This window comes from Gobio gobio (genome assembly GCF_949357685.1).
Source record: "Gobio gobio genome assembly, chromosome: 17".
Taxonomy (NCBI): domain Eukaryota; kingdom Metazoa; phylum Chordata; class Actinopteri; order Cypriniformes; family Gobionidae; genus Gobio; species Gobio gobio.
This window is the reverse complement of record NC_137110.1, coordinates 45205852-45220520: the sequence shown is the minus strand read 5'-3', so window position 1 is coordinate 45220520 and position 14669 is coordinate 45205852. Positions and strand designations below refer to the sequence as shown.

Sequence of the window (14669 nt, the reverse complement as noted above, 5' to 3'; positions counted from 1 at the left end):
TGGTTCTCACATGAGGTGATAGAGGGGGTATGTGAACAAAATGCTGAGTTTTGCTGTTCATTTAATTATACCCCACCTTAAAATAGCATTAAAACCGAGCATGTATTTCTAACTGGCACAATGCTGTAAAAGATCAAATACATGACATCCAATCAAATGACTTCATTACCAGTGGCATGCACAGTATTCTGCCTTAGCAAATGGCGCTACATTACTGCCGTTCTCGACAATGTAACGTTACCTTTGTAAAAGTGGGGTTTTAGCACTCATTAAGAACAAACAGACACAGACTGTGCATAGAGATCGATTCTAGACTCAAACTCTCTTCGATACAAAAACATTCCCTGTGCGAGTTGTTGTTTTTAATGTTGATATGCAAATATTTGTGTAAATAAATATGACATTGATGTTATACAATAGTTCAACAAACAAAATATTAGGCGATGTACATTTTAAACTCAGTATTGTTTGTTCTATTTTGCGACAAAATAATAGTTCCAACGAAAGCCACATCAGAACTGTAATACAGCGGTGTTTCGTAACAAATCTGCCACTTTTAAACGGATCGATTCAATGACCCATTTATAAATACAGCTACCTGCTTCATTACTGAATGAATGAATGACTACATGACTGACTTACTGCCACCCAATATTTAAAAGTATCATAATTTGCATATATCTCTATTGAGCATTTCTTAAAACATTTTTTATTTCATAAAGGTCCAAATAATTAATTTAAGGGGGCAAATATTGTCCCTTAATGGAAAAGGTGTGACTGCAGTCTAAGGCCATGTCCACACTATGTTTTCATTTGAAAACGCATCTTTTTCTCTCCGCTTTGGCCTTCCGTCCACACTGAGACGTCGTTTTAAAGGGATAGTTCACCCAAAAAAGCCCATGAGTTACTTACCCTCAAGTCATCCTATGTGTATATGACATTCTTCTTTCAGACAAACACAATCAGAGTTATATTACAGAAGTCCAGGCTAATCCAAGCTTTATAATGGCAGTAAAAGTTGCTCTGTTTTTGAAGTCTGTCCGTCAAATAACTGCTCCACGCAGCTGTGGGGTGTTAATAAAGGCCTTCTGAAGCAAATCGATGCGTTTGTGTAAGAAAAATATCCATATTTAAAACTTTATAAAGTAAAGTTTCGACCGACCGCCTTCCCTGTTCAATTTATGGAAAAATTGTTGAAAGTTCCCCTGCCGATCGAAAGACTAACGTGACCAGGTCCGCTCGTCATGATGTCACGTACACATCTTGAGTTTCGCTTTCAACACTTTTCCACGGAAGGTGATCGGCTGGAACTTTACTTGATAAAGTTTTAAATATGGATATTTTTCTTACACAAATGCGTCGATTCGCTTCAGAAGGCCTTTATTAACACCCCAGAGCCGCGTGGAGCACGTTATTCGACGGACAGGTGGATTTTTTTATGGACTTCAAAAACAGAGCAACTATTACTGGTATTTTAATGCTTGGATTAGCCTGGACTTTTGTAATGTAACTCCGATTTTATTCGTCTGAAAGAAGAATGTCATATACACCTAGGATGACTTGACGGTGTGTAAATTATGGGCTAATTTTCATTTTTGGGTGAACTAACCCTTTAAGTCAACGAAACCGCCATTTTCGCGTTGTAGTGTAGACTGTGAAGACTGGTATTAGAAAACGATGATGCATGTTTAGTCATGTGACGCATATTGTACCAATAGATATGTTTATACCGCTATTGTGCCAGTTATGTGCTATTCACTTTCACACAGTTGCTAAAATAAGTTACTTTGCACACTTCATATCACAGTCCTGCAAGGATGACAGAAAACACTCGCATTGGGAGAACAGTTGCGTTTTAGACCAACCATAATAATGGTTGACCAAGTGCGACCTGGACGCGACGCATCAGTGAATGGTGAGATATTTTGCTAAATAAAATGATCCAGCCAGAAGAATTGTGTGAACTTTATAATGTCTGTATCATCTCTGAGCTTATATGAGGTTTTACGCATGTGCAGTAAGTTGAATTTGGCGTTTACTGACGTTTCAGTGTGAATGAGAACATTTTGGAAAACGTTAGTGTGTATGCCTGAAGAGCGTTTTGAAACAAATACTCCGTTTTCAAATCTATCCGGATTAATGTAGAAGGATGTTTAATGCCTCAGGGGGTACGGCACTCTAAAAAGTTTGGGAACCACTGCCATACAGCATAATGCACCTGTTCAGAAAGAAAAATGTCCCTGTTCACATTAATATGTCCCGTGTAATCAGCCTCAAACAGTTGACACGTGTCAAATGCGCCCGGTGCAGATATGCTGGATGGGTTTATTACATCACTCTAGACAATGTTAGTCTACTCAATTGCTTACTCATGACACAGCAACACAGCTAAGAGTATTCCTAATATAGTGGACCTTTTATTGAAATTGGCCAGCATGTACCTGTTAAGACAAGCTTCACGCATTGTTTTTTGACTAATTTCATTCATGGATGAGGACATTTCAAAATGCATTTCATGTACAAAGATTATCAAAAGAGGCATTTGTATACAAGTCCCTTTTTTTGTTTCAGGTTTCGCTGTAGGCGCTGCATAAACAATCGGCAGGTGCGTCCTCCTCCAGAGGATTCAGACTGCACCAGCGATCTGTCCAACTGGCAGCACTGTGCAGATAAAAGAGGCCTGAGGGACCCGGTGCTGCAGGCGTCCTGGGACGCTGCCGTCTCTTTCGTCTTTCACCAGTGCTCGCATGAGGACCAGAGAGGAGTCGTCTGAGCATCATGAATGAACGCACCAGATCATAAAGGCTGATGAACTGATATCAGAGCTGATCTGGGAACAGTAGGAGAGCTTCTGGAACTTGAATAGCATGAAGAGAAACTTTCCACTGTTCATTCGTTAATACACTGTAATTGAATTATTTTACTGTTACTTTTGTTTTATTTATTCTGTGCATTTATAAACAAATTCATATATTCAATGGTTATCCCTATCAGCGTCATTAAATGTGAACTATATCCGAGGTGTTTATGCCAGTCGTTTCTTACGGTCACAGCTGCATGGTCTTTTTCCCCACACGGAAATGCAAATGTCTGGCTAAAGAGTTTCACATCACACTGATGTGATCTGCCATAGTGGACCTGGAGTCCCAGTCATCCGTTATTATGTTACAGTACGGGATGAGCTTTCGCAGAGCTTGACCTTTGACCTCAGGGTCACGATCCAGTGGATTAAAGCGCAGGTCCAGGGTTAGTCGCTGAACTGGCCTGTATGTTTCCAGCAGCTGCGCAAACTCCAGAAGTTCAGCAGGAAGAATGAAATTTGAGCTGTATGAAAGGAGACATTACGTTTATTGTGTAAACAAACACGTATGAAAGATGCATGCAACAAAACCAGTATTACCTAAGGTCTAACTTTGTGATTTTGCTGGGACTGCATCCTGAGAATAATTTGGCGATCTCTATGGCACCCGTTGCTGGAAGAAGAAAAACAAGTTTGGTCATATTTTGTCCCCCATTATTTCACAGAACACAAAATTATTAACTTTTCTTAGACAATCAACATATTTCAGTCTACTGCTCACACAAAGCTGCAATCATTCTAAAATGCTGATTATCTGCTCAAGAAACATTTATCATCATTTATCATCAATGTTGAAATCAGTTGTGCTGCTTCATATTTTTGTGGAAACCGTGATACTTTTTTTCAGGATTCTGATGAATATAAAGTTCAAAGGAACAGCATTTATTTGAACTGTCACTTTTGACCAACTCAATGCATCCTTGTTGAATAAAAGTATTCATTAAAAAATTATATGACTGACCCCAAACAAGAGTTATTGTACGGAGCGAGTTCAGTCTTACCCAGTCGATTCTGGGCCAGCATCAGGCTCTGGAGGGCTGAGATCCCTTTCAGTGCTTCTACAAATGGCACCAGGAAGTCTTCCTTTACTGTACACTTATCCAGCAGCCTACAGTCTTTCAAGGACAGCTCTGAGATGAACAACAGTACAAACATCAGTCATTCATTTCAGGACTAGGTTAGCTTTTTTTTTTTACACGTATTACGCTGTACCTTCTAACACAGAGTTTTCCAGAAAATGAAGAATCTCCTGGTGATAGTCAGCTAGGGTTATGTCTTCCAGCTTTAATACCTTGAGTAATGGATTAGATCCTATGGGGGGGGGGGGGGAGACATGTATCATGCTAACATATGAATCAACTGTGTAAAAACAAAGACTAGTTTGTAGCTTAATAGCATTTAGGGGAAAAACATTTTGTAATACAACTGAAATAATTCATATTCAAACATTACATCCAAACAAAAGAAGTGGATTGTATCAGGTAAGGGAAGCATTTCTCCTTTATCGAACCGCTATGACATTCTCTTCATTACCTCACAACTACATTTGTTTGGCCATTTGTTTAGCGAAAATTATAACATTATTTTACAATCAGTGTCTGAGAGTTTTCCATTGCTGTACTTCCCCTTGCTTTATTTGAAAGGATGACACTTGCTTTGTCCGAAATGAACACTTATAGGGGGTGCGATTTTGATCGAGGACGATTAAAGGTCTCCATGATCTGCTTTTGAAGAAATGTTGTATAGTGCTCTCTGTCAGTTGCAGTCCTGGCACCTCGGTCTCAACATACTGAGTAGTACAGAGTGACATGCATTCACATCACGTTAACAGAGGTAGAGTTACACTCACAGAACACTGCAGGGTGTGAGCTAGGGGGAGCTCGGCTCTCCTTAAAGGGATAGTTAACCCAAAAATGTAAATTAGCCCATCATTTACTCACCCCCAAGTCATCCTAGGTGTATATGACATTCTTCTTTCAGACGAATAAAATCTGAGTTATATTACAAAAGTCCAGGCTAATCCAAGCATTAGAATTTGATTCATAGTTGCTCTGTTTTTGAAGTCCATAAAAAGTGCATCTGTCCGTCAAATAACGTGCTCCACGCGGCTCTGGGGTGTTAATAAAGGCCTTCTGAAGCAAATTGACGCGTTTGTGTAAGAAAAATATTCATTTTTATAACTTTATCAAGTAAACTTTCGACCGACCGCCTATCCCTGGTGAACTATCCCTTTAATAAGACATGGTCTTTAATGTGATTTGTGAAAAAAAAATTGAGGGGGGGGGGGGGGGGGTCTCAAAAAATATTGACAATGTGTTATTTTGAAGTGCAATTTAGTTTTGTGTAATGTGATCATCGTGGATTATTATGTGTAAAATTGCAAAAATATAATTCATCTGAATTATCAATTTGTGTGTCGATGAAGTATAATAGGGTAAATCCAGTATTGTGATTTATCCTATATAGTGCTTGCATAAAGCAAATAGTGCATACACTTGTAGCTGTTATGTATCTTTGTAAGTCCTCTTTTGAGACACGAGCAAGGGCGAGTTTATATGTATATTATATATATTCTGACTTTATAAGCCACAATTATAATTTATAAAGTCAGAATTGTGAGAACTCAATTTCCTCAGACTTTATATCATGCAATTGCCAGTTTATTTCTCACGATTCGGACTACTTTTCTCATATAAACTCAATATCGAAGAAAAAAAAAAACACGACAAAAGTCAGAATTGCATAAAGAACAAACAATTGCAAGAAGAAGGAAAAAAAAACACTTTATATCTTACAATTCTGTGAAAATAGTCAGAATTGGGAGAAGTCGACTGCGGTTTCGCTTTTAATACGTTTCCAAAATTTCATTTTTGTAAACTATGTATTTATGTGCAAATGATTCTGTACCTCTTCCGGGTTAAAATGGATGCAAATGCAATAAGAGGGTTAAAATGTACTGCAAGAGGTCTTTCATGACTCCATATGCTGGGATGTGAATTTGATAGGTGCTTGATATGAAATAAAAAGGTGCTTTAAAAAGTCCCTGAATCTGGTGTTCATGAAAGAGTAGGAACCCTGTAACATACTAAAGCACATGAAAAGTACTTGATTATAATTTTAAATAGTGTTATACGATATAACATACAAGTTTCAATAGAAATGATATTAAAGTATATTTTAGTTTACCATAAATGCTTACATGCAGTACCATATTTCAAAAACAACAAATAATTAGGAAAAAACTAAAAAAATGTTACTTAAATCCTACTTTAGTTGATCTTATGAGTGTTTTTTTTTTGACCAACTGATTGCATTTAATATGAATTTAAACTGTAACACTTTACAGTAAGGTTATGAGTTAACTACATTAGTTAGCATGAACTAACAGTGAAAATACTTCTAAAGTCAGATTAATCTTAACAATTTTAAATCAAAAGTTGTATCTTAATATTATTTAATGGACCTGTGCTGACATGAACTAACAATGAACGATTGTTATTAACGAATGTTCACAAAGATGAATAAATACTGTAACAAATGTATTGCTCATGGTTAGTTAATGCATTATCTACTGTTAACTAATAATACCTATTTGTAAAGTGTTATTTAAACTATAACACATTTGCATTTCATTGCAGTTAACATGCATTAGTGTTTGATCATTTACAGTCAGTTCACAATTAAGTATATTCTTTTAACATGTTGTTTCTGTAATGGGGTAGTCTTTTTTAAAGTAAGTTCACAAGAGTGAAAAAAGGACATTGCGGTCTTGTGTAAATGTCTGGCTAAAGCAGAAGTACCTGTTAATGTGTGAAAAAACTGTGGTGACAGATGGATTCCTGTCATATGAAGGCTGCTGAGTTTGGGAGCCCACGTCAGCGCCGGCAGGAAACACTTGACTGTCATTGGACCAGTGGATTTGATTGACAGCTTTTCCAGGCAGAGCACTGTCAATAACAGAGGCAAAAATAATATTATCAATCCAAAACCTATAGAATTATTAATGAATGATTACAATCAGTTAAGAGTGATGACGCTGTCAGTGTTATTTTAGTATAATTTAGATATTTATATAGATTTATTAATATTTTGAATCAGTTTTTATTTTATATATATTTTAAGTTTTAGTCGTTTTGTTGTTTTTTGTCATTTTTAAAATGTCTGTATAGTTGTTAGTTTGTTTGGTTTTTTCAGTTTTAATTATTTCAGTACAAGTTAAACAAAAAAAAAATGAAAATGGTGCCTTGACAACTAATTGAAATAAAATAAGTTAAAGGTTCTATTTAATTTTATTTCAGTTAGTGTTTATTTTAAGTAACAAAACTGTATAATAACCCTGCACTGATCCAGCACATGCTCAGTAAAAAAAACTATCTGAGATCCTTTATAACAAATATTGTTCACAAATCTGTCTAAATCTGTGTTAGTGAGCACTTCTCCTAATCCATAGTCGAGATAATCCATCCACCACACAGGTGTGGAATATCGAGATGCTGATTAGACAGCATGATTATTGCACAGGTGTGCCTTAGATGGCCACAGTAAAAGGCCACTCTAAAATGTGCAGTTTTACTGTATTGGGAGGGTCCCGGGGGGTCCAATAAAAAGTCAATATCTGGGGCCTCATTTATAAACGTTGCGTACGCACAAAAGAAGGCGTACGCCACTCTCTACGCAATAATTGGTATTTATAAAAAGCAAACTTGAGGGGAAAATGTGCGGTCCTTCACGCAAGCTCTGACCCAGGCGTACGCACAAAAACGGGTGAAATGAGAAATGGCGACACTGTCGGCAGATGGAAGAAACACGTGAAAGTGTGTGAAACTGCAGACCGTTGTGTAAAAGAAATGGCAATACTGCCTCTCATAAATAACTTGATGACTTCACAAAGCAAGTATTACAATTAACAGCCAACACAAACACCCGTTTGATCGATCTGCAGTGTAAAACAAACAAAATCAAACGAAAATTACAACAGAAATGCAAAAAAAAAAAAGTGAAATATGTTCTGCAACAATATTGGCATGTTATGCAATTCATCCTCATAAATAATATGGTAAACAGAACGAAATAATGTACAAAACTGATATTCTCGTCAATGTGTCCGTCTGGCGGAGCAGATATAGATGCAATTAGATAGACAGATAGATAGATAGATAATTAGGGAGATATATAGATAAATAGATAGATAGATGTATTAATTGTCCACTGGGGAAAGTTGTTTTCATAGTAAAAATGTCTTCATCAGCTACGGAATCATGGTATTCATGCAAATGCCTTTATTTGTTTTATTTTCGATAAAATAACATATGAAGTATGTCTCAACCATTCAGAAAGCTGCAAGAAATTACATTTGCACTGAACTATTTCCCATTTCCACGTAGATAATAGGGATAGGGATTAATAGGGATTCCCCAATAATTGCCGCCAGTCTCTCATCAAGAGGGGTCAGCTCCGGTGTCCCCTTTCCCCCACCCGTGGCAGACACACTCTGGCGATGGAGCGCTAGACGCTTTTTTGCCTCGACTTTGATGTCCGATCATTTCTTCTTTTTTTTCGGCCGCGGTCCGAGGTTGTGATGCTACAGCATTTACGGCGTCTGCAACCTTTTGCCACTCAAGTGCCTTTTTGGCATTAGTAATGCCCACACTGTGCCCTCCAAAAAATATTTTTCTCCTCTTTTCCACCTCGCCAACAATAATTTCTACTTCACATTGAATGAAGTTACGTTTTTTTTTTATTTCCTCTCTGTATTTGCCATGATTTCGCAATCGATAAATATTAACTTGTGGACTATTTATGGGCAACTATGGGCGTGACATGAAGCCGCAAAAGCTGCGCTACATTTAGAATTGATTGTGATTTATTAAGGGAAAACTGCGTAGGATGTGCGTGCGCACGGTTTTATAAATCCGTATATTTCTGTGCGTACGCATGTCCTATGTTTCATCCGTACGCCACTTCTGACGCAAATTCTACGCAAAGTTTTATAAATGAGGCCCCTGGTGCGACCACCATTTGGCTCACGCAGTGCAACACACTTTTTTTTTGACCCCCCCCCCAGTACAGTAAAACTTCACATTTTAGAGTGGCCTTTTATTGTGGCCAGCCTAAGGCACACGACCTGTGCAATAATCATGCTGTCTAATCAGCATCTTGATATGCCACACCTGTGAGGTGAATGGATTATGTCGGCAAAGGAGAAGTGCTCACTAACACAGATTTAGACAGGTTTGCGAACAATAATTGAGAGAAATAGGCCTTTTGTGTACATAGAAAAAGTCTTAGGTCTTTGAGTTAAAAAACAAACAAAATGGGGGCAAAAACAAGTGTTGCGTTTATAATTTTGTTTAGTGTATATATATATATATATATAAATAAAATATATAATATATATAATATAATAATATAATATATATATATAAATGAAGTATTTGAACACCCTGCTATTTTGCAAGTTCTCCCACTTAGAAATCACGGAGGGGTCTGAAATTGTCATCGTAGGTGCATGTCCACTGTGAGAGACATAATCTAAAAAAAAAATCCAGAAATCACAATGTATGATTTTTTAACTATTTATTTGTATGATACAGTTGCAAATAAGTATTTGAACACCTGAGAAAATCAATGTTAATATTTGGTACAGTAGCCTTTGTTTGCAATTACAGAGGTCAAACGTTTCCTGTAGTTTTTCAGCAGGTTTGCACACACTGCAGGAGGGATTTTGGCTCCTCCACACAGATCTTCTCTAGATCAGTCAGGTTTCTGGCCTGTCGCTGAGAAACACGGAGTTTGAGCTCCCTCCAAAGATTCTCTATTGGGTTTAGGTCTGGAGACTGGCTAGGCCACGGCAGAACCTTGATTTGCTTCTTACAGAGCCACTCCTTGGTTATCCTGGCTATTTGATTCGGGTCATTGTCATGTTGGCAGACCCAGCCTCGACCCATCTTCAATGCTCTAACTGAGGGAAGGAGGTTGTTCCCCAAAATCTTGCAAAACATGGCCCCGGTCATCCTCTCCTTAATACAGTGCAGTCGCCCTGTCACATGTGCAGAAAAACACCCCCAAAGCATGATGCTACCACCCCCATGCTTCACAGTAGGGATGGTGTTCTTGGGATGGTACTCATCATTCTTCTTCCTCCAAACACGTTTAGTGGAATTATGACCAAAAAGTTATATTTTGGTCTCATCTGACCACATGACTTTCTCCCATGACTCCTCTGGATCATCCAAATGGTCATTGGCAAACTTAAGACGGGCCTGGACATGTGCTGGTTTAAGCAGGGGAACCTTCCGTGCCATGCATGATTTCAAACCATGACGTCTTAGTGTATTACCAACAGTAACCTTGGAAACGGTGGTCCCAGCTCTTTTCAGGTCATTGACCAGCTCCTCTCGTGTAATTCTGGGCTGATTTCTCACCTTTCTTAGGATCATTGAGACCCCACGAGGTGAGATCTTGCATGGAGCCCCAGTCCGAGGGAGATTGACAGTCATGTTTAGCTTCTTCCATTTTCTAATGATTGCTCCAACAGTGGACCTTTTTTCACCAAGCTGCTTGACAATTTCCCCGTAGCCCTTTCCAGCCTTGTGGAGGTGTACAATTTTGTCTCTAGTGTCTTTGGACAGCTCTTTGGTCTTGGCCATGTTAGTAGTTGGATTCTTACTGATTGTATGGGGTGGACAGGTGTCTTTATGCAGCTAACGACCTCAAACAGGTGCATCTACTTTAGGATAATAAATGGAGTGGAGGTGGACATTTTAAAGGCAGACTAACAGGTCTTTGAGGGTCAGAATTCTTGCTGATAGACAGGTGTTCAAATACTTATTTGCAGCTGTATCATACAAATAAATAGTTAAAATAACATAGTAAAAAAATCATACATTGTGATTTCTGGATTTTTTTTTTAGATTATGTCTCTCACAGTGGACATGCACCTACGATGACAATTTCAGACCCCTCCATGATTTCTAAGTGGGAGAACTTGCAAAATAGCAGGGTGTTCAAATACTTATTTTCCTCACTGTATATATATATGGCTTTGAATAGATTAAAAAAAATGTAAATAAAAAAAAGATCTCCCCAGCAGGATTGCAATTTTGAAAAGCATACAAATGTGGCCAAATCTGAGTTTTTTGTTGATGTTGTTTTGGATGTCCAATTTCTTCCTTCAGCTGTCCAATATTTTGATGCCATTGATTTTATATAATTTACTCCACCTCTAGGTTGTTGACTGAGACTTAGCATCAGCAAGTGATGTTCAATCTATCTATCTATGCATGAACACTGGAGCATATCAACATCTCATCCATCTGCAGAAGTGGCTTTGTTTGAGTCAGGAAATCATCACCTTTGTTTTGAGTGGAGTGCGGTTGCTGCCTCTGTGTGTTTCTGTCGGCGGGTGGGCAGATCTCCAGAGAAAGGCTCAGTAGGGTCGGACATGCTCTCAGCACGCTGATCAAGTGTGTGTGACCGCAAATGTGACTTAGACTGAGATCTGTGAGAGAGCAGCCGGGGGTCAGAAACAACCGTCTGAGAGACTCCACCAACACGGACATCTCCTCCTCATGAATGAGCCCTGCACACACAAACACACATCCACTGCTTTACTTCACACCATCCTGCATTCAGAGGTGTCCGTATTAGGGCTGGACTAGGGCTTAAGTGCCAAAAAAAAAAACTGTCTGTGCGTGTCTTTGTGTGTGTGTACACAGTACCAGTTCTGTTGCAATATATTTTAAAATGTAATTTATTCCTGTAATCAAATCTGAATTGTCAGCATTATTACTCCAGTCTTCAGTGTCACACAATCCTTCAGAAATCATTCTAATATGCTGATTTGCTGCTCAAGAAACATTTATTATCTCTACCAATATTGAAAATATATATTTTTTGCACATCCCCCCCCCCCAAGATTCTTTGATGAAAAGAAAGTAAAAACAGCATTTATTTGAATTTGAAATATTTTGTCTTTACTGTAACTTTTGATAAAGTTAATGCATCCTTTCTGAATAAAATATTATTTTCATAAAGAAAAAACCTTACAGAAATGTGTATATATATCTGCAAATATTTCCAACTGACACTATAGCACATATAGTCATTTTAGGAAAAACTAGAGATCATATTTAGCTGTCAGCATGTACTTACAGTCACTATGAAGATGTAGTGTGCGTAGACACAGCCACGTAGGCAGGATATGTGACACCGTGGTCAGGATTTCACATTTGGACACTTCAAAATCAAGCGAGTGGATCTGACCTTCAGGGCAGTGGTCAGCAGGGCTGCTAAAGGACGAAAACTCGCTGCACAAAACCTCTGGATTGTCCTCCACGTCTAAAGCGAGACGTTTGGCTGCGGGTTCCTCCAGCTCTCCATCATCTACTACTGAACAATGGCCATCAGCGCGGGATGTCTCTGGTGCGGTGGACACTGATAACCCACCCTGAGGACCCCTGCGCCTGGACATGAGCCAGCTCAGAAAAGATGAATCTGGATTTCTTCTCAGAACCACTTCTCTGACAGACCCGTGGTCCAGGAGCCGGTGGAGAATGAACAAGACATATTTCCGTCCGTGTTTGAATAGAGCATTCGCATCCAGTAATCTGAGGGACGTCACTCCCTTTTCTAGGGTGCTCAGGATGGGCCGCAGGTCTCCGGATGCGAGCCTGCAGATGTTTTTGGTTGACCTGTGGAGAGAGAGGACTCTGACGTGCTTTACGGTCATGGAGAGAATGGAAGAATCGCTGAGGTTGGAAAGGTACGATCCTCCTCGTCTGACCTGGGTGAACATGACCAGGTGAAAGAGCCTTTCCAAACATCGCTGCTTCCAGTCCTGATTGGGCGGTGCTGACTGAAAAAAAAACAGTGAATCAGATTTCAGGTTTAGTGCACTTGCTCACAACATGGGTCTCATGGGGACCAAGGTTTGAACAAAATTAAATAAAAAGGTCTATATAAGGAATTTGACTCTAGTTTGCTCTAAAAATCCAGAATAAAATTCAAATGAAATACACAAAAAAATATTAAAATTAAATAAAAATAAAATACACACAAACAAGTAATGAAATTAAATAAAACAAAAGGTTTATTGGCCACGTAAGTTGCACTTATAATGTATTTGACTTGGTAGTTTCTCTAAAAACTCAGAAAAAATAATAATACAAATAATACACAATAAATAAAATAAAAAAGGTCTACATAAGGAATTTGACTTGGTAGTTTGCAAAAAAAACTCAGAAAAACTAATAATAAAGGTTTAATGGTCATGCAAGTTATACGTATAAGGAATTTGACATCACACATAATGTTATGATCATTTGAAGAACAAACCTTCACTCTCCAGCGCCACGTCTGATCCAGATCTCTCCATATTGTTGCCCAAATTACAGAGGTGGAGATTCCTGAAATGAGCCTCAGGATTAAACCCAACACTCAAACTTTATTATATCATTAACCTCCATTTTCTACATTATATATATATATATACACACACACACACACACACACACACACACACACACACACACACACACACACACACACACACACACACACACACACGGACGTCTGGTTCACTATCTTTTTTATGGACTCTCTATAGACTTTTTCTGAACAAACTGTATATTCTCTCCCCTTACACTCACCCTACCCCTAAACCTACCCATCACACAACACTTTCTGCATTTTTATATTTAAAAAACCCCAATTATGTATGATTTATAAGCTTGTTTACTCAATTTAGGTCCCCACGGTGACACAAGTCCCCATGAGTCAGTGCATTCAGGTTGAAGTCCCCAACGTGATAGATAAAACAGGTACACACACACACACACACACACACACACACACACACACACACACACACACACACACACACACACACACACACACACACACACACACACACACTCTCTCTCTCTATAATCATATGTATGAATGAATGAACACAATTTGTACCTTTAGTGGCAGCAGCAGTTTCAATCCTGTCCAGATAGTAAATGTTTAGATGTGGCAGTAAGTCTTTCAGGAGAGAGACAGGCAGGTCTAGCCCAAGAAAAATAGAAAGAACATTGTAAATGTCAAACTGTTCACGTCCTTTAAATTATATATTAAGTCTTGATTATGGATTGACAAGAAAATAACGTTTGCTACAAGTAAAACTCACTCAAAACTTTTCTTTCTAACAGATCAATGTTTTGAGCAACTTTGACGATGCACATTTGCACCAACGAGCTTCCATCTGAAAGTCCCATTTTTGCACAAGAGTGTTTTCTCACAACGGAGCGCGTGCTCGATACATTTCAACTGTTGTGCTTCCGTCATCATGTGTTTCAGAAATAAAAAATGGAAGGAAATATCGGACTGAAAGTAGTGATTCCTTCAGGGGGCGCTCGGCGGCCCAGACAGAAGAATTTTCCATTGAACTGCATTTAATCGTGTCCTTTCCCCCGCTTATTTGTAATATTATACAAAGTATAATCTTTTACATTTATAAATCGAAATATTTAATAGCTGATATGCAAATGTAAAGTCGCTGACATAAAGCTCTATATATGTATGTAATTTAACCATTTTTTTTTTGTTTTGCCTAGCGCAGAGAAAAGAAACCGTAACCACGTGACAACATTTCTTTTTATCATTTACATTTCCAACTATATATGAATATTAACTTTATATCCATCAAACTAAAAACTCTCAGTAAAGTCCCGCCAGTTAAAACGACTTTATTTAATGTTAAATTCCATTCTAGCTTCTCAAATTCTATGCAAAGTCCGCACCAGTTGGCTCAACGTCATCGACTCTC

General features: G+C 38.3%; 2 protein-coding genes across 2 annotated transcripts in view; one reads left to right on the top strand and one right to left on the bottom strand.

Moving 5' to 3' along the window:
* The window catches only part of rad54l (RAD54 like), a 17617-nt gene extending 13815 nt beyond the window's left edge, over positions 1 to 3802 (top strand). The window contains exon 18 of the mRNA XM_079841129.1: positions 2572 to 3802. Coding sequence (XP_079697255.1) covers positions 2572 to 2773 — 202 coding nt within the window. The 3' untranslated portion in view covers positions 2774 to 3802. The remainder of the gene's footprint in view (positions 1 to 2571) is intronic.
* lrrc41 (leucine rich repeat containing 41) lies at positions 2391 to 14669 on the bottom strand. The gene is made up of 10 exons (XM_079841130.1): positions 14031 to 14669; positions 13823 to 13909; positions 13196 to 13266; positions 12014 to 12716; positions 11214 to 11441; positions 6661 to 6807; positions 4073 to 4171; positions 3862 to 3990; positions 3401 to 3473; positions 2391 to 3324 (listed from the first exon to the last, which is right to left on the bottom strand). The coding sequence occupies exons 1-10, from the start codon at positions 14116 to 14118 to the stop codon at positions 3105 to 3107; spliced, it is 1845 nt and encodes a 614-aa protein (XP_079697256.1). The 5' UTR covers positions 14119 to 14669; the 3' UTR covers positions 2391 to 3104.